The sequence below is a fragment of the Saccoglossus kowalevskii genome, chromosome 15 (genome assembly GCF_978046115.1).
Source record: "Saccoglossus kowalevskii chromosome 15, keSacKowa6.1, whole genome shotgun sequence".
NCBI lineage: Eukaryota > Metazoa > Hemichordata > Enteropneusta > Harrimaniidae > Saccoglossus > Saccoglossus kowalevskii.
Genome location: NC_140655.1, coordinates 1342266 through 1363135, shown reverse-complemented (window position 1 = coordinate 1363135; position 20870 = coordinate 1342266). Strand labels below are relative to the sequence as shown.

Here is a 20870-nt window from a genome sequence, read left to right as displayed (position 1 = left end):
CCAATTTTGCTGATTTGGGTTGTCCGCTGAAATGTATACACCATGGATGGAGGGTACTACCTTCCATGGATCCACGCAGACTTGTGAAATAACAGTGGAAACCATTGTGTTGTAAACAGTGCCAGTGGAAATAAATGATTTTCCAAACATCAAGAAATAATTATTATTAGACCATTTCATTGAGTGTTATCTGTGCTGTAACCCTTTTCCATATTTCTGAAATAAAAAAAAAATCAACGGAGGAGGATGCTAACTTGAATAAAACGATCATCGGGCACGTTAAAATGTAGAAATAAAATGTGAATAATTATTTTTACAAATCCAACCTATAGATACTAAATTGGTTTGAACATAAATGACATAACTGAAAAACGAGACCCCTCATATAACAACAATAGGGATAACATGACTAACGGTTCGACCTGTTTGACCATATTCAGATCGATTCGTACGCCATCGGTATATCACTCCAATTTTAATATTACGCATGAGGTAGACAACAGCGCTGTGATCGAAGACGAGCTGCCTCGCCACTATGGCACCACACTGCATTTTTCGATGGCAATGTTCAGCTGATGGCTGTTCGAAATCCGTAATTTCTTCGACTATCGTTATCGACTCAGTTAATATTTATGAGTACTCGGGCTACAGGTGGCGTTAAGGAGGGATTTGCGTTAATTATATGTTTTCATTCGAATTTTCATTAGAGCCAACCGTGCGTTGTTAGCTGTATTACGACTCTCGCTATATATCCTTTTTCGTTGGAAGTTCGAAATAATACGTATCACTACTTTTTTTAATATATTGAATACAACTTCATAAAGAACAGCGTATGTTTGCAGCGATGTTATAAGCATTGCGTACTATGATGTGAATTAAAATAATTGTCAACAAATTAACATCATCATACAAACTTGCCTTGACTCGCACATTTCCTATTTTACCAGGGGGTAAACATTCTCAGAAAAAATAACCCCCGAAAATATGTTAATAATATTATGTGGAACGAGAAAAATTACACGAAAATATTTTATAATACAGACAATTATTATGATAAACTATGTTCAGAAAATATCGCTATCAAAGATCGTCGCCTTGAACTGCCGGTGGACTGCAATGCATGCATAATATATGATTGTGGCGTGCACAGCTTGTCCATAACATGGCGATGTAGTCTGGCAAACCTTTGCCATTCACGAATGCCTACCTAGTGATATGCAAATGAGCATAGTCGGCTGAACATGTAAACATACCTGTGCAGTCTACTGTCTAGCGACTTGACCTATTACGGAAAACTACCGTTATTTTTTGTATTTCTGTAAACCAAAGTGTCTTAATATAGCGACAATATTCTAATATTTTATAAATACGTAAGGTTGGTGAAAAACTCGGAGATAAGTGTGATATTTGTTGGTGGTTACGTTTTTCATTTAGGTGGAACAGTGGGGGTGCTAAATGTTGAGGTAAGAGCACGTCTAGCCGATATTGTATATTCAAATTAGAGTGGCTGACACACAGACAGGCATTAGAGGACAAGCATTTTACAGTGTGGTTTGCTTTTCCTGCCTATTACTAACGTATCTACGTGTATTTTTGAGGTCAGCCTGTTCTAGCTTGAACGGATCGGGACGAAAAATCAGCGTTTTCCCGGCCTATAAGCACCGCCACCTGGGTTAGGATGGAACCAGTCCAACCCCAGGTATTCAGTCCAAGTCTGAAAAAAGTGCTTAAAAATTACCAAACTGTGGCGATGAGCACTTTACAAGGGCCGAGCGGATTGCCAGCCCGATGGATAGACCAAGCCGTAATCCCTACTTCACCCGACGACGAATCATATAACAAGGGCCAGGGACTGGAAATGAAAAAGACAACCGTAGAAAAGTATTTAGAGGAGGCTATTTTCCACCCTCCACCGTTCCCTATTCAACAAATTCCAGTTTTGACGCCGTTGGATCAATCGCGAAGTGAACGCAGCGAAACCATATTGGAAGGTGAGACCATTTCGTGTTTTATCGTCGGTGGAGAGAAACGGTTATGTCTGCCACAGATCCTGAATAGTGTTTTAAGGGACTTTAGTTTACAACAGATCAACTCTGTATGTGACGATCTTCATATATATTGTTCTCGCTGTAACCCAGAACAGCTAGAAGTGTTGAAAATTATGTCAATTTTGCCGTTTAGCGCACCGTCGTGTGGACTGATCACTAAAACTGATTCCGAGCGGCTGTGCAACGCATTGCTCCACACTGTCGCTGCTGACGATAAAATCGTCGATAAACCTACGACTTCGGAGAACAGTTATAAAGTTCACCACGAATGTTTCGGCAAATGTAAGGGCATTTTCACCCCAGAACTGTACACTTCTTCACATGCTAAGTGCATCATTTGCGTCGATTGTCAGGGCATGTTTACCCCGCAACGGTTTGTGTGCCATGCACATAAATCTCTCGAAAACCGTACCTGTCATTGGGGGTTCGACTCGGCTAACTGGAGAAGTTACTTGCTTCTTGCCAAAGACCAAGACATCGATAAATATCAGGATGCGTTGGAGGAGATGAAAGCCAAATTCGATTTCGTGGGACGCTACAAACGCAAACCGGTAAGTGAGAACAATAAAGAAAAGGTGTCAGACGACTGTCTGGCACGATTTTCTCAGTCAAGTGCAAATTTAATTATTCTCCAGAATTTCACGTGTTTTATTTATTTCTCTAAATAAAATTATTCATATTTTCGGTAAGCATCACATTTGAAGTTTTAGTAACATGAATGTTTTAGGACTTGTTGGTTATTTTTGGCAGTGCGTTGATTAAATATCTCATAAGTCGAGACCAGTGCTAGGACCGGTTCACACCTTTTTTATTATTTGTTCAAGGCTCCATTTTTGACTCGCATTTAAATCAGTAAGCTGTTTAGTTGTCTAATTTTTGGCGGTTAATATACAAGACGAATACTGCCATAGGTTTTCTTGCTTTCTTCTGTCTCGGTCCCTTCCTTTGCCACTAGCACTGCGTGAAAATAGTTAAAATTCCGCGTAAGGATAAACGTGCTGGCACTATTAAGTTCACAAGTTCAACTTGTCCTTCATTTCAATCTGCACTACAGAGTGCATATTGATCTGGAGTCCGTTTTGTGACCCCACACACAGTTGTTTTCGTCAGCTAGCTACGCTTTTCAACAAACACACGTAGACTGTCATGTACCAGTAGTTCGTACGAGACAATCAGTCGCGACAACACCGATACGTCAGTCGGAATTTACTGTATGTCTACATTTTAAAACATGGCTTGAGAAATTAAAATGTTATCAGGGCACAGTGACCTAGGCATACTTTAATATGGAATCACTAATGAATTGCCTGTTTTTTTTTATCTATTATAATTTTTATCATGGTTTCATTGAATTGGGGAATACATTTCAATTTTATAACAGTGACTATATTGACATGACAATATTTTATAAAATTATCATAACAATGTTTTTATTGGCACATAAATTTAGAATTTAAGACGCAAGTCATGTGTGAATATTGGTACATTATTATATTTAAGTCTTGCAGTTACCATGGAAACAATTCACATAGTAAGGAAGGAAATTCCTATATTTCACTACAATAATATATTTGAGTTTATTTTTTTAAACTGATTGAACAAATTGTAGATTAAATAAAATAGGTGCATATTCTGGGTGTATGAATTATTACCACTAGACCACCAACAATTTTTTTCAATGCAAAACAGTGTTTTGCATGTAAGGTTGAGTAAGGTCAGTTAGTGGGAATGTCTATTGATAAGTGTGTGTATCAAGTTTCCTTGTGTTACATAACCACTGCTATTCAGAAGGAATGTATGAAAGGAACTAGGACTAATTAGTGTGTCTGTGTTGTGTTATTCACCTGCAACTGATGGCCATTGAGAGATACTTTTTATGTTGTATTTTGTCAGGTTGGAAAACGTTTTGTGCGTAGTTTAGGTATTGTTGTCACGTGCAAATATTTAAAGAGTAGACTCCCACCATTCATTGCAGCTAAGAAAGCTTGTAGTTCCAGAACAAAAAAATTAGGGTAAAACAAAATAAATAAATTTAAGTGATCTGTACTGCTGACTGATATAACAAATAGTTCAAATAAATTTATTTTGGTTGTATTTCTTTTAATCTGGTGGTGGTGAGGGTTGGGTGGTGTGTGTCTAGTTGTTTTTAAATTTCAGTCATACAGGTAGCAGCTTGTAAGAGCCACCTTGTTATGACATTGCTAATATAATAAGATTGTCAAAAAATATTATCCAAATAATATTGATTGGAAAAAAAATGTTTATGTAGATATAATTACTCTATGATTTTGATAAACAATATTACTATAATAATCAACAGAGAGTATTAACATATACTAGTTTTATGTGCATCAGCCACAACCCTTAACAATGCTGGGACTGGGACTTTGCTAAATAGGAAATATTTATAAGGTTATTTGTATTAATAATAATTTTTCTATACCCCTATGTTGTGACCATCTGGTTATAATTTGCAACTAAGCACTATATCAAGACATACTTTGTATCAGCAGCCATTGTAACAATATAATATTCATGGTATTTTGTAACCTTGCACCCAGTAATCTACCAAAATGACCTTGTGCCCTCAATATTACAAAAAGATATTAAATCATGTTTATTTTTGAATATTTTACCATAAATGTATAATCTTACCTACAGCAGTAGAGGTCAAATCTCAATGGTTGCAGTGTTCTCCACAATCCAAAATAGCTGGTGGGTGGCCTAATTAGCAAACATTTGCATATTGATTTGCATATCATTTACATACAGCATTCTAGCATTTATGTCATGAACTGCAATACACACTAAGTTATTTGCTATTCTCTTTTTAATTTAATTGAAACATGTTACAATTTTTTGAAATACAAACAGATTGGTCACTATCAATATTTACGAAATGCAAAAATCGGTGATTTATACGTTCGCAAATTATTCTGCGTTCATGAAATGCAATTCGAGTAACCAAGAGCAAGTGCAAAACATAATTGAGTTATAATGTAGAAATTAGGGACGAGGTGATTTGTCCCTGAAGCCAAAACGGACGATAGCATTTTTATTTGTGGCATCAGTATTCACCCCGTGCCGACGGACGGTAAGATGCATTTACGCATGTACGGTCACGATACGTTGTGTTTTCACACGTTGTTTTGGAATTCAAGAACAAATTCTAGCAATCGGCAAAATAAAAGAATCTGCTATCTTCTCGAAAGATTAGACATAAAAAATGGATAAATTGAAAAAAGTACGCGGAAAAGATAACTAAAATATTATTCAATTACAAATACTCGCGGTAAACTAATCCGACAGCCATGTTTGATGTTTATTACCGCTTTCCGAATTCAGTACACGAACACCCAGAATGCGCTGTTCCCCTATGAAACTTAGATACTAAATCGTTACAGCGCCAACAGCGGTGGGTGGCCGACGGTCGTTGAATGGGGGTAGGCCAAAAGGTCAACAGTTTGCCTTCTCCATGCTGTTTACACGATGAAAATCGAGCGAACGTTGTAAATACGGCTAGAATTTTAATTTTTGTTCGAGTTTACATGCAATCTGCTAATATATTTATTTATTTTCTGTGCATATACATTTCGTTCATATTTACTTCTTTCTTTCGTGATCGGAAGACAATTATTAAAAATACAGCTGTAAATTGAAACCACTGTAGTTGCGTATCGTGAGCATTAAGTGGCAACAATGTCGGGCGACAATGAATTCAGGCGAGTGACACATAACTGCTTGCAGACTTCCAGTGGTCATTGTTTATGTTTGAACTCTTGAAACAATAGCAAAATAAAGGGTTGGGCAACTACTCTTTTGTTTCGGCTTGGGAAGAACAATTCAAGCTTTTTACAAATAATTTCAGCTGGATGTACGTTGGTGGGCGAGGGCCGCCCGCTTAAAACCCCTTGTGGAGAACACTGGGTTGGCGTGTGTTGAAGGTGGCCCTATTTCATCTCAGCCATGGGTTGGCGTGTGTTGAAGTGCACAGTGGCTCTGTTTCATCTCGGCCATGGGTTGGCGTGTTGAAGTGCACAGTGGCCCTGTTTCATCTCAGCCATGGGTTGGCGTGTGTTGAAGTGCACAGTGGCCCTGTTTCATCTCGGCCATGGGTTGGCATGTGTTGAAGTGCACAGTGGCCCTCTTTCATCTCGGCCATGGGTTTGCGTGCCGTGTGTTGAAGTGCACAGTGGCCCTGTTTCATCTCAGCCATGGGTTGGCATGTGTTGAAGTGCACAGTGACCCTGTTTCATCCTAGCCATGGGTTGGCGTGTGTTGAAGTGCACAGTGGCCCTGTTTCATCTCAACCATGGTTTGGCGTGTGTTGAAATGCACAGTGGCCCTGTTTGATCTCGGCCATGGGTTGGCGTGTGTTGAAATGCACAGTGGCCCTGTTTCATCTCACTGTACTTCGTCAAGCCTAGGGCCTGAGCATGTAAAATCGGGGAAAGTAAGGGGTGGGCTTATACTTGAGGACCACTTCGGAAAAGGTAATTATAATGTCTTTTTAAAGAAAAATGCAAAACTCTTTTACAATGAAGAAACAATCATGTTCATACAAATACACACATTTTATTACAATACGATTTACATACCGTCTGAATTTACGGTGTAAAAATGGGTTGTGTCTGTGGGAAACAGTCAAAGGCAAGATCTGTATTATTATCTTGTTGACACTATGCAAAAGTGAATTACTGCGATGTTAAAATGCATCTGTAGCATTGATTTTGATAAAAAAACAGTGATTTTTACCCTAAAAACTAGTGATTAGCAATTTTCAAACACAATGTAGTAAATAAAAGCACGAACCAAACTACAGTACCAATCACGATTTTTATGCAATGAAATACCATTTTACATGAATATTTAAAAACGCCCTGGGCTTATAATCCGGAATGACTTCAACTCATTAAATGTATGAAAATAGAGGAGAGGGCTTATACTCAGGGAGGGGCTTATGATCAGGGAAATACAGCATTTGCAAACATATTTACAAATCTTTTGAAATACAAACAAATGTTATAATTTGCATTCATGGAATAAATGTTAATATTTTATGCAATGTTCAGTTTGTGGCCAGTGATTTGTTCAATCTCAAAATATTTCGCAATCATGAAATGCAATGTGTTCAATTTACAAAGGGCAAGTGCATTTAACATATTTCAGTTATAATGTAGAAAATATAGGAGGTGATTTGTCCATGGAGCCCAGTGTTCTCCCCAGGAATTTAAACCACTGTGGCGGCCAAATTTGCATATGATTTGCATATCATTTACATAATAATAGAGATTGACCAAAGCACATTTACACCCACATAACAAACAACATATATTTTCAAAAACAATTTGGCACATATTTATTTTCTTCATACAGTGTTATAAACACTATTCTTTTGGGATATTAATGAGCTCAGTCACAGTGCAAATATTTTTTCTATTGGAGTCAAAATATTACGTTTCACAATTTAGAAGAGTTTGAATTTAAAAATGAAAAATTGTCAAATCGAAATGGAAATGCTGCAGACTATTAAAAACAAACAAACAAATAAATTGTAAAAGGCTAAATGAAACGCATTTGAAACGTTTCAGCCAGGAATATGTTCTCGACTTCCATGATCTTATTTACTGCAAAAACATTCTCCTTCAAAAAATTGTTCATTATTCGTACCATCAGCTTCTACAACGTTTATATTTACAGTAATGAACGAACAAATAAAACTTCCAAACGATCATCAAAGTTACGACGTGACTTAACTTACTTCGCGATGTTATATACCGGTTATACCAATAATTCCTCTTACTCAGTCATGCCATGAAAAAATTTTACTTATTTTTTTATATGAAATAAACGTAAAATTTGAGCGATTATTTTTGATCACTCGATCGATTCGGTGAAAAACACATACCGCCATGATAATTGTGACGTACTAGTTGACCGGCATGTGTCCTTTGACCCGATGGGTCAAAAACGCCATTAACCAATCAGAATACCGCATGGTAATGCCGGCAGAACCCAAAGTTTTCCGAATGGTAGTGATCATAAAAATTACATTGCGGAAGTAAAGCGATGTTGTAGCACGATGTGTTGGTATAGATTTCAGATGAAAACTGCATGATGGTTTTCGAAATAGGTGATAAGCAATTTTTAAAAGGTAAAAGAAGTCTTGAAAGAAGAGTTTTTACGTGATTCGCAATGATAAAAGTTCAAATGTATTTTACCCAATCACGCAATAAACACGTTTTTTTTTTGAGTAGCGTAAACAGATCGTGAACTCCGCTTTGCCCATGTTATATCGGGGTGGAATTGATTTTGAAAAAAATGTTAGCTTTCAATCTAAAGACTGCGTCGATCGTTAAAGTATTTACTTACGAACAAAGAGGTGCTAATTTTACAAAATTAACTTGTATTGTTTATAAGCCACTACCACATCGTGCGACTACGTCTATTTACAAATTATAATCCACGACTGGCAGGATGCGTGTCGGTCGGTACGTCAGACAATAGTCTTGGTCGGAAGCGTGGCAAGATCCCTGATAGCTACGTATTTCTTTCTATATTTCGTAATACAGTTCACAGGATGAACAATGAAAAAAGCACTGTGGCGGTCTTACTAATCAATGTGGCGGCTCGAGACCACAGTGGCGGGCAGGAAAAGCTGCGTGGCGGCCCCGCACACAAATTGAATGCTGGAGAGAACACTGGAGCCAAAACAGATGATTTTTGTTATTTTTGGCATCAGTACAGTACATCAGTACTTGCCTGTGTTGACATACGATATGATACATTTATACATGTACAGTCAGCTACAACATGTTGCATTTTCATACAGAGTTGTGGAATTTAAGAAAAAAAGTGAAGAATTAACATGGAAAAGATAACTTAAATATGTATTCAATTACAAATACTTTTGGTAAACAAATCCGGCAGCCATGTTTGATGTTTTTTAACACTTTTCGAATTCAGTACGTAAGTGCCCAGAATGCATTGTTCCATATGCCACTTGGCCACTAAATTGTTACAGCACCAACAGAGGTGGATGGCCAATGGCCTCTAATTGGTTATGTCAAGAGATCATCGATTTTTTACGATGAAAATAGAGTGAAAGTTGTTGGGGGGCAATGAATTTTACTTTCACGATTGTCTTGAATACATTTGATAACAGCTTGCAGACTTTCAGTGGTTATTGTTTATATCTTGATTCTTGAAACAATAGTGAAATAAAGGGTTGGGTAACTCCTTGTTTTGGCATTTTTTTTACAAATCAATTCAGCCAATTGTACGTTGGTGGGCAGTAACTAGGCAGCTGTAACACTTCTTGTGGAGAGCACTGATTACTAATATGGTTGGATGTTCAAACTTTACACATACATCATGTAAAACGTTTGCATGTGCATCTTTTTGAGAAACTGTTGTCATTTTTGTGCTAGAATTTGCATTACGAATGTCATGGACAAAAGGAAGGAATCACACAAATAAGCCGGCTCCAGTTAAATAATTATTTGATAGTCGAAGTCCGAAAACGGGGACTTATGTTTTGACCTCCGTGTTTGGCGTGCGTGCGTGTGTGCTTGCGTCTGTGCGTGCGTCCGGACCTGTATCTTAGAAATGCCTGAACCAATCATAATCAAACTTCACACATACATCAAACATAATATCATACATATGCACGTCAATTTGTTTCACGATCTGATTCAAGATGGCCGAATGGTGGCCATTTTTGTGCTAAAAATCATCAAAATCAAGCATTTCTCGGCTGTTTACAGATGGATTTTGTTCAAACTTGATATTTACATTAGACGTTATGAGACCTTGATGCAAATAATTTTGTTTTTCAGATAACATTCAGCCATTTCGGCCATTTTGTTTTAATGAATGAGCTTCTAGACCCATATTTCCAACTTGTTTTGACTGATTATGTTCAAATTTTAAATATTCATTATACATCATGTCATAGATAGACAGATATATTGGTTTGACGATCCTATTCAAAGTGGCCGAATGGTGGTCATTTTTGTGCTAAAAACTTGTTTTATTTTTTAGATTGGGTACTGAATGTCTGACTAGTGGCCATTTTGTTTTAATGAATGGGCTTCTAGAGCCATATCTCTGACATGCTTTGACTGACTATGTTCAAATTTCATATATTCATTATACATATATTCATAATGGCTGATTTTGTTTTAATTAATGCTGTTCCAGAGTAATATCTCTCAATACTCATTTGACGATCAGATACAAATGACAATCATTTAAATGTTAAACGATCATCTTATTCCTGACATGTTTATATTCCAGCTATATTACTATAAACAAAACTTTATATCTTAAATTTGATAACTAACGGGGACTGTGCCATGCATGGCTTTGTTTTTTTACAGTTTCACTTTGTTGGATAAAGCAATTCTGGAAATTTTGTGTTAAATCTTTATTTATATCATCCATGCACATTAGTGAAATTTGATTCTAACTCATCAGTAATGTCATTGGCATATACATGGAATGTAGAAGGTATCCATGGCAGGGGTTTTTCCATGGAAAAACTGCAAGAGGTTGCTTGATTTCATATTTGACATGCTCATATCAGATGTGCAAAAGGTTTGTTCGCCACTCTGGTCGGCCCCGACCAGCACTCAAAATTAGTGACCACCGACATACTTCCTGTCTGTCATGGATTATAATTTGTAAACAAACTATACGGCAAAGCGACTAGTCAATTTTGTCAAATTAGCACCTCTTTGTAAGTAAATACTTTCTGCGATAGACAGTCTTTAGATTGAAAGCTAAAATTCTTTTTAAAATCAATTCCACCTCGATATAACATGGTCAAAGCAGAGTTCATGATCAGTTTATGCTACTCAAAAAAAAAATATACTCACTCACTCACTTACTCCATCCGTAAAAACTCAAAAACATAATTTGCGGTCTTGATTTAATGGGATCAGTGTTCTCCCAAGGCCTCTGAAGCCTCATGGTACTGTGACTCTTGGACACATGCCCCTGATGCTTATTGCTTTGTTTATAAGTGTTAAAGGCACAAATTTAAAACATTAATTAATCGAAAGGTAATCTGCCTTTGTTAGCAATACAAAAACAGTGGTAAGAACTGAAGTCTGCAAGAAGTTACCAAGTTTTTACCAAGTGCAGCATTCCTAAATCTGAAAACAAATACAAGTACCGGTAGTAATAATTACCGTAAAAACTCCAAAATTTGACCGGTTTTAAATAATTGGTGTTAGATATGTGACGTGTTTTTAGAGTCAAAATTAAGTTGCATTTTCGGACGGTCGAATTTTTCAGAATAGAAATCAGCAAATGAAAAAATGGGGATGATAGACAGTGTGCTTCATTAGTTTTTAAAAAATGCAATGTCCGTCAATTGACGTAAACTTCCCCATGTTTCACGGTAAAAGCAAAGGTCGTGGCCGAGTTGTAGGCTAAACAACTCAAAATCAAAACAAAGTCATCAATCAGTGAGTATTATGACAAGGAAAACAAAACATCAAGACGCAGAGAAGAGGTCAGCACAAAACTAATAGGTCAAAAGACAAAGCTGTCTCGCACTACCAAGGAAAACTTGCGAATGTTCGAAGTACAGGTACCCATTGAACAAAAGATACATGGAAGTTTAGCAAACTATCTCCCCGACCCAGTGCAATGTATCCGGTTAGAATCAAAGCTCACGTGTCCCTTATTTGAGGGACCAGATTCTGCCGTAAATTCGCCCTTGGATTAAAAAATAAAATGGGATTTAAGAAAATAAAATGGGACTTTTAAGGTGTATTTTGGCGTCATTTTTCGGACATTTCAATAATTCCTGACGGCTAAAAAAGTTTTACCGTAGTCATTGACGTCTATTCAAGAGTATGATTTTTATCGTGACTAGCGTGAACGGGTAAGCTTCGTTTCGACAATGAGCTGTTATCACTGTAAACAATGTTAAATTATTCGTCAAATGCCCAGTTTATTTTTTAAAAACAACTAATTTTTTGATTTAAAAAAAAATCATGCCGTTTTTGCATCAAAATCCAAACCAAAAGATCGTACTACAACATCAATCTCTTCTTGACTTTTATTTGTATTTCATAACAATTCAACGAATTTATTTTGTGTACATTATTATAATCACTACTATAATCAACAATTCAGAAACGCAGCATGACCGGATTTTGCAACCATGATCATTTGCTTCTATGTAGAAGATGTGTGTTGTGTTCGTTTTCATTTGAAACTTCGTTTAAATTTAAAATATACTTTCGTTACCAATAAAATAAAAATCTCTCAGTCAATCAGAAACCCGGATTCATGCCTTCGGGGAAAGTCCCGTTTGGACACTCTCATCGTTTTTTTTTTTTCGTTTGGGGGAAACCCAAAACTGGTCGCAATTTTTGAATGAGTCGGCAATTTTTAGTCTAGTCGAAAATTTGGAAGTAAATAAAAATACCGAAACCCGACAAATAATTAGGTGCCCGATTTTTTAGAGGGGTCGAAATTTTGGAGTTTTTACGGTATGTGAAAAAATAAGTCTCACAAATGCAGTGTATGTTGTGAAGATCCATTTCGATTTGCTGCAAAGCAGTTATTTGCAGTTTTTTTTTACTACTCAATCACCAGTGACACAAATTATTAAAAACTTTTCAAATTTATCCAAAATCGAGAACAAAATAATGATAAACCAGTTAATTCCATGGATAAACATATTTTACTGACCATGGCTATAACATATGTATTGCTGTTGTTGTCTTTTTGACTCCCGTGTGCGAAGCACAAAAAGGGAGTCTTTGCAGTTAGTGTGTCTGTCTGTGTGTGTGTGTCTGTTCCACTGATATCTCAAGAACCATACATTGATTTTTAATGAAACTAGGTGCATAGATGCTCTGGGCCAATGCGCAGATTTGATTAGATTTTGGTAAAAAGCATGCATATTTAATTACCTAATTTGCATGATAATTAGCTGATTTTTAGCTGTTCCATGACTGTTCAACTGATATCTAAAGAACCAATCATTGGATTTTGATGAAACTTGGCACACAGATGCTCCAAACTAATGCGCAGATTTGATTAGTTTTGGGTAAAAATCTGTGCAATATTAATTACCTAATTTGCATAATGATTAACCAATTTTCGGCTTTTCCACTGATACATTGTATCTCAAGTACTAATCATCACATTTGAATACAATTTGGTACACAAATGCTCTAGGACAATAGACAGGCCTGATTAATTTTGGGTTAAAAATTGTTCATATTAATTCTCTAATTAGTCCCCGTTCAGGCGCAGCCTGAAAAGGGGACTTTATAACTCAGGTTATGTCCACTTTTCCGTCTCCAACATTTTCTCAGAAATTCTACAGCAGATACCAGTGAAACATGGCAGGTTGATGAACAAGTCTCTGCTGAGTATGCACGTAATTTTTTTTCCAGATCTGAAAATCCCAAGTGGGTCTTTTTCACGATTTTTATCAAAAATTACCTCTCCCGGCAACATTGACAGAACGTCTGCGCATGCTCAGAATAAATTAATTACTGTAAAATACTTTATTTTTGCTTGCAACATTTTTTTGCTATTTTCGCTGAAGGAATGTTTCAGTTAAAATAAAATCCAGCGAATATACCCTTTTCTTATATTTTACAGTCAACTTGTCAAAAATCAATGAAAATAAATTCAATACAAAACGCCCAGAAAAAGTCTTTTCAGCGAATGATAATCCTGCTGAAATAAAATATTTTACAGTAGATTAGATCTGTGAGTAAGGCTGCTGTTATTACGGCAAGTGATTTCTCCATTGCGTGCAATTTATTATAGTACTGTTTATATACATGTTGTATGTGTTCTGTTCAGCTCAGTGGTCTCATTCACTAGTTACTAGAAGAACTAGTAACTTTATTTGATTTAAAGAACTTCAAGAAGGCGGCATAAGAGACGTGTATGCAAAGGTAAGTTCTCCAGTTTCAACAAAATTGAATGTATATTGGGGTACGATTGGTGTACATTCCGTGACGTACGGACGTGAATATTATGATGATTGCCAGCTTTATATTCTTGTGAAAAGCCAAAAAAGCAAACAATTGTCTCCAATCTACGAAACTAGTTCGTAAACTGTCAAATTATTGTACATGGGACATAGTTTTCAACTAAATCGTTATCCGGTCTTTTGCTTGTGTCGCGATTTCCGAAATATCCACAACTCGGGGTGGGGGTGTCTCTGTGTCGATCAATTTATTCATTATATAATAGTAGGTTGCCTATGATTATATTCGTCTTTTTTATGTTGTGAGCATTAAACTGTTAGTTGTAATGAAGATTTTGCCGATCTCCTGTGATTCAACATGGCGGATGTACAGTGACAACACGTGTATGGACGGTTGGTCGAGTAGTCTGCAACGGACCATGAAATCGCCCGGCGTTTTTTCGGCATTTTTTTTATAAATATTTTGAATATTTCATTCACTCCTGACGCCTAAAAGAGTCTAATTTATATTTTACCGTAGTCATTGACACCTATTCAAGAGTATGATGTTTATTGTGAATAGCCTGAATGGGTAAGCTTCGTTTCGACAATGAGCTGTTATTTCTGTGAACAATGTTGAATTATTCTTTGAATGCTCAGTTTATTTTTTGAAAACAACTAATTTTTGGATTAAAAAAAAAATAATGCCGTTTTCCCCGTCAAAATCAAAGCATAAAGATCTTGCTACAACATCGGTGAATCTCTACAGTACCGCGTTGCATTCACCACGAGGTCACAGAACTGTCATTAACATATTTAAATGAGCCACGTGTAAATGGAAACATGGCGGATATTGTATGGTATGGAGCATTTACTTTCAACCGAAATCATTCGTTTACGATGAAACTAAGTTGAATATTACTTCCAATTCATAAAAATTCAGCGAATTAATTTTTTGTGCGTTATTATAATCATTACTGAATAATAATCAACAATTGCAATACTTCGAAAACAAGTAAGTTATTCACTTGCGAAACACGGAATGACCAGATTGTGCTACCGTGATCATTTGCTACCGGTACGAACCACTAAGCAATGTATTCGTGTTTGTATTTATTCGAAACTTCTTTTAGAACATATTTTACTTTTCGTTATCAACAAAATTATAAAAAAATAATGCATATTACATTATGTGATTTTTTGAGGGGGGGATTCAATTCCAACATTTCGCGGTGCCTATGAACCAAAGGCCTTTCACTCTTCTCTGAGTGTGACACCTAAACCAGAGGTTTTATGGTGTATAAACTGGCACTAAATGAAAAGGCCGTTGAACCTTATTCAAATTTATAAGTACATGTTATTATGTATTTCATTATGAAAACTGACTAAATTAAATGTGATCTTATTTTTAATTGTTTGAACAGAATGATTTATATCGGTAATGACGTTTTCATCCAATATTAATTGTGCAATTGTTAAAATGCCTACCTACACATTTATTGTTTTTGTTTCTGAAATAGACATTTGTAAAAAAAAATAAAAAAAATCATGCTTGATTAAAATTCAAAAAAAACCAAGATGTAGCCATGTAGCCCCTTTTCTGTTATGTTTCCAACTTCTTCCAAAGTAAAACTGGCGAAGCCTTGTAATTGCCATACAATCATCATTTGTGGGAAAACTTGTATGTTATTGAAAATCTTTATTTTGTTGTCTGTGAATTAATATAATATTTGAAATGGCGTAATGGTGCAAAATATTCTCAAACAATCGGTTTTCTGGTGGCACTACACTGCGCATTTATGCACAGTCAGTATCCCAATGCGCGATCTCGGCTTACTAAGTGATGATGGTGGTTGAAATGAAAAACTGAATACGAAAATCCAGTAACATCTCAAATGAATTTCCGTCTGCTGTGAATGCATGTTTCGTTGCATCAAATGAATAACCCAATTTTATGATAGAAGCTTGCGATCTTGTGCCATACAGGGTCAAGTGATTGAGCAATAAAAAACATGGTACCAAGTGCTGGCTGAAGGTTTATCAATCTTGCGTATTGTCTTGTTCTTTTCCAATCCTGCATTTCAGTTACTAGAATTTATACTAAAAAAAATTGTTTCTGTTTTTCTTCTAATAATTCAGCCACTTTCAAAAACAAATATTTTTGCATGGTCGAAATGCAAGAAGAATACAAAACTACTGTGATTGCATAGCGATACCTGTAGGGCCATTGTCAATTAGTTCACCTGATCAACACAGCGTTATACATAGGGCTGATATTGAATCACGGAGAGTAAAATCTTGTGATACTAATCTCTAGAACCACTCAGATTGGTACATATGTCTTATGAACCCACATGTGTATATCTTGGACAATACTCATTTTAAACTTTTCTTTCTTTTTTTTTACAGTGGTGCTGTGAACTGCTTCAATTTCGCAAGGCAATTTTTTCTGGGTTCCTACAACATGGAGTGTCAGGGACTTTATTGAAATGTTGTACACAAATTTCATAAAATCCTGAATGTATCTAGAAGTGAAAATTAAATGGTTTACAGTATTTTATACCCATTAATAATGATTGAAATGCAATAATATCACTGCACTAAAAAGACTTTGAACAATTATTGTTACTTCTCCATTGAAGGTTATGAGCAGACCAACCTTTATCACTACTGGCCTTCTTAATTATTACATGTACTTGCTCTGAAAACATAGCTTTTACAATTGTTTAAATTAACAGATGTTGTTCTATGTACAATGAATACATTTTAAATAATAAACCTTACTGTGTTAACAAATTGTATTTGACAACATGAGAATGATTCTGATGCCCAGTGGTGATGTTGAAACAAACCCAGGTCCTGGTAATATACTAAGACTTGATTAACAAAGAAGTCTTGTACATCAAGGTTCACTCAGATTTATGAATGCAGTTTCTTGAGCAAGTATACATGTATGACAAATAGTTTTGTTGCACTTGTGTACTCTGAGATTCTGAACATGGGTCAGTGGAAGTTTTTAGTTGTCAGTACAAAACTAGATTATGGGAAATCACTTTATGATGAGTTGTACCCACAAAGAGTACATATTTATTCACCTGTTTGCAGATGTTCCTTGTACTACCTGTACTTTATAATCAAATAACAGGGACTGTGACATTTCATGTCTTGTTAGCATAATAATTCATAATTTTTTTGTTCTCTTCTGGTCATATTAGTTACCTGATTTACATAGTTAGTTTCAGCTTTTCCATCAATATCTCATGTACAAGTAATTTTTGACTCCCATGTGCGAAGCACATAATGGGAGTCTTTGCAGTTAGTGTGTCTGTGTCTGTGTGTGTGTGTGTATGTGTGTATGTGTGTCCGACTGTCCCACTGCTATCTCCAGAACCATACATCGGTTTTTGATGAAACTTGGTGCATAGATGCTCCGGGCCAATGCGCAGATTTGATTAGGTTTTGGTAAAAATCCATGCTCGTTAATTACCTAATTTGCATGATAATTAGCTAATTTTTAGCTGTTCTATGACTGTTCCACTGATATCTAAAGAACCACTCATTGGATTTTGATGAAACTTGGTACATAGATGCTCTGAACATATGCGCAGATTTGATTAGTTTTTGGTAAAAATCTATGCATATTAATTACCTAATTTGCATGATAACTCGCTGATTTTTAGCTGTTCCATGATTGTTCCACTGATATCTAAACAACCACTCATTGTATTTTGATGAAACTTTGTACATACATGCTCTGAACTAATGCTAGGTTTTGATTAGTTTTTGGTAATAATCTGTGGATACTAATTACCTAATTTGCATAATGATTAGTCAATTTTCGGTTTTTCCACTGATATCTCAAGTACTAATCATCACATTTCAATGAAACTTGGTACATAGATGTCATATGACACTGCACAGACCTGATAGTTTTTATGGTAATATCAGTACATATTAATTACCTAATTTGCATAATTAATTAATTTTCAGCATTTGATATAAGTAGTGAGCATTACATTTCAATGAAACTTGGTACTTACATACTCAAGGACTATGCAGAGTTTGATTGTTTCCGATAAATATTTGTGCATATTAATCACCTAATTTGCATAATTAGTTAATTTTCAGCTTTTCCACAGGTATCTCAAGTACTAATCATCGCATTTCAATGAAACTTGGTACATAGATCCTTTAGGACTATGCAGAGACCTGATTAGTTTTAGGGTAAATAATTGTTCATATTAATTACCTAATTTGCATAATTAATTTTCAGCTTTTCTACTGATATCTAAAGTACTAATCACATTTCAATGAATCTAGAATTATGCAGACCCAATTAGTTTCTGGTAAATATTGGTGCATATTAATCACCTAATTTGCATAATTAATCAACTTTCACACTGATATCTCAGGTACTAAACATCACGTATCAATGAATGTACATGGATGCTGTAGGACAATAGACAGACCTGGATAATTGTGGGTTAAAATCTTTACATATTAATTACCTTATTTGCATAATTAATCAATTTTAAGCTTTCACACTGATATCTAAAGTACTAATTATTCCATTTCAATGAAACTTAGTACAAAGATGCTCTAGGACAATGTACAAACCTAATTAGTTTGGGGTAAAAATCTGTTCATATTAATTCCCTAATAAGCATAATAATTCATATTTTTTTGGTTCTAATCACATTTCAATTAAACTTGGAAACATGGATTTTCTGTTACATTGCGCAGACCTCATTAGTTTTACACTTAAATCTGTTCATATTAATTTTCTGATTTGCATAATTAGTTTTTAGCTAAGTAATTTCAAATTATATTTAATGTGTCTCCAATACTCTCTCAGCACATGGAAGTTCTTTCTAAGCTTTCTTTGATTAATTAATTTTTAATGTGTCTTTAATACTCTCAGCACACGGGAGTTCTTTGTAAGCTTTCTTTGATTTTATATTTTTGTTGTTGTTTTATAGATTTAACTTAATTTATTGACCTGATCAGTATCACAATGTTTGTTGTGAGGAACTGATTATTATGCAAATCAGCCATATTTTTATGCAAATCAGTCATATTTTTATGCAAACCAGCTATATATTTATGCAAATCAACTATGTTTTTATGCAAATCAGCAACATTTTAATGCAAATCAGCAACATTTTTATGCAAATCAGCTATGTTTTTATGCAAATTAGCCGTGATACATGAAGTTTGGGGAGAACACTTTGGATACAAATTTTTTTTTCTTGTACATGAATAATTAGAATTATTTTTGGTTGATGCAATAAATAGTGATTCATTTTCATACACAGGCATGATATGAACTAGAAAACGACCGTTTAGTGTGAATTTCATTCAAAGACATTTCAAAAATAACAATGTGACATCCAAGATAGGCGTTCAAAAAACTAGGTTTACTTGTTATTATATTATATTATATATGTTATTATTATATTCAAGTTAATTTTTTAATTAATATTGATGCAATCATAAATTCAAAATTACTCACATGAGAGCTTCGTCAATCTATCCAAGCAGCTATCCAATCAAACCCAAGAATTCAGCATCAGGTGACTCATGGTATCCATATATGGTAGTGAATAATTTTCTACTTACAACCACCATGTTGACTGAGGAAATATTACAGTCTATATACATTGTTTTAAGGCAATTTTTTTGCGACTTGCCTGTAGTCAAGTTTATATCATGGAAAAAATAGATTGAAATTTTGTTGAATTTGTTGTGATATGTTGTAATCTCCCGTTAGGATAGTGAACAACATTCCCAACTAATTTTTTAAACGTGATGCATTCATCAAGGGATATCAAGTTTTGCAACTTGTTTATATTTTTTTAATTTGCCTGATATTAATGATTTCCATTTATGTTTTGCATAAAAAAAAGTTAGAGCATGAATACAAATTTAAATCTTTTTTTTCAGCACTGCAATTAATAGGATAATAATTATTTTATTTACAATGAAATGGGTGTAAATGAATATTTAGACACTACACATTCATATAGTTTTTATGGTAAATAGTTTCTTTAGCTGGAATTTGAAGGGCATCTCTAATAGAAGAGCACATAAGCCAACAATTGACCATAGGACAATCTCTATAGAAAACAAATTAGATTTAAGTATTCTGTTTGTAGCTTTGTATTAAAATAGTGCCAGCCACTATATGTAGACTTAACAAACAAGCAGAATACAAATTGGTCATTGAAGCTATATGCTATTGTTTGTGCATGCTGCATTTAGAAAAATCAAAGAATAATAACTGGCCTAGTTTTGTTCAAATCTTGGTTTACAGGTTATCTATCTCAATAGTGTACTTTGCACTAAATCCAAAATATAAAACCTTTGTGGCAACCTGCCATTTCAGTGGTACGATACTATAATTAGTGCAGTGAACTTTGTGTCTCATCCTTTTTAACCATACCTCTGAACTGCTTTAAGGCCAAACAAAATAAAATATGTTGTTTTGATGTCTATGCACTTAAAAAACAAGTATGTTGGATTTTAGATTTCTTTACAATTAATACTTCTGAATTTTGCACACTTGGTCAAAAACATTGTAGATGGGTAATACATTTTAGCGAGGGTAAGTTATCAAAACCACACATATTTTAGAAAGGGTGCAGTTGCTATTGATATTAGATTTGTTCTAAAGCTCCATTGATAGTTTGTAAATTTCACAGTTGTCTTTAAATTTATTGAAATGGTGGTGAATATTATCGATGTAGAAGTGGAAATGATTGGTATGCAGATTATTATTGTTGTTGGGTACAAAGAGATTATTTTGTATATTATATATATATATATATATATATATATATTATTATATATTATATATTATATTAGGTCAGAGG

At 35.0% G+C, this 20870-nt stretch overlaps 1 protein-coding gene across 2 annotated transcripts in view; it reads left to right on the top strand.

Moving 5' to 3' along the window:
- Positions 1-1533: 1533 nt before the first annotated feature.
- Positions 1534-20870, top strand: part of LOC102803588 (ski oncogene-like) — a 41866-nt gene continuing 22529 nt past the window's right edge. Inside the window, exon 1 of one of the 2 annotated variants that reach the window (XM_085508599.1) lies at positions 1534-2599. In XM_085508599.1, coding sequence (XP_085364725.1) covers positions 1679-2599 — 921 coding nt within the window. In that variant the 5' untranslated portion in view covers positions 1534-1678. The remainder of the gene's footprint in view (positions 2600-20870) is intronic. The other variant, XM_085508600.1, reaches the window with a different exon arrangement.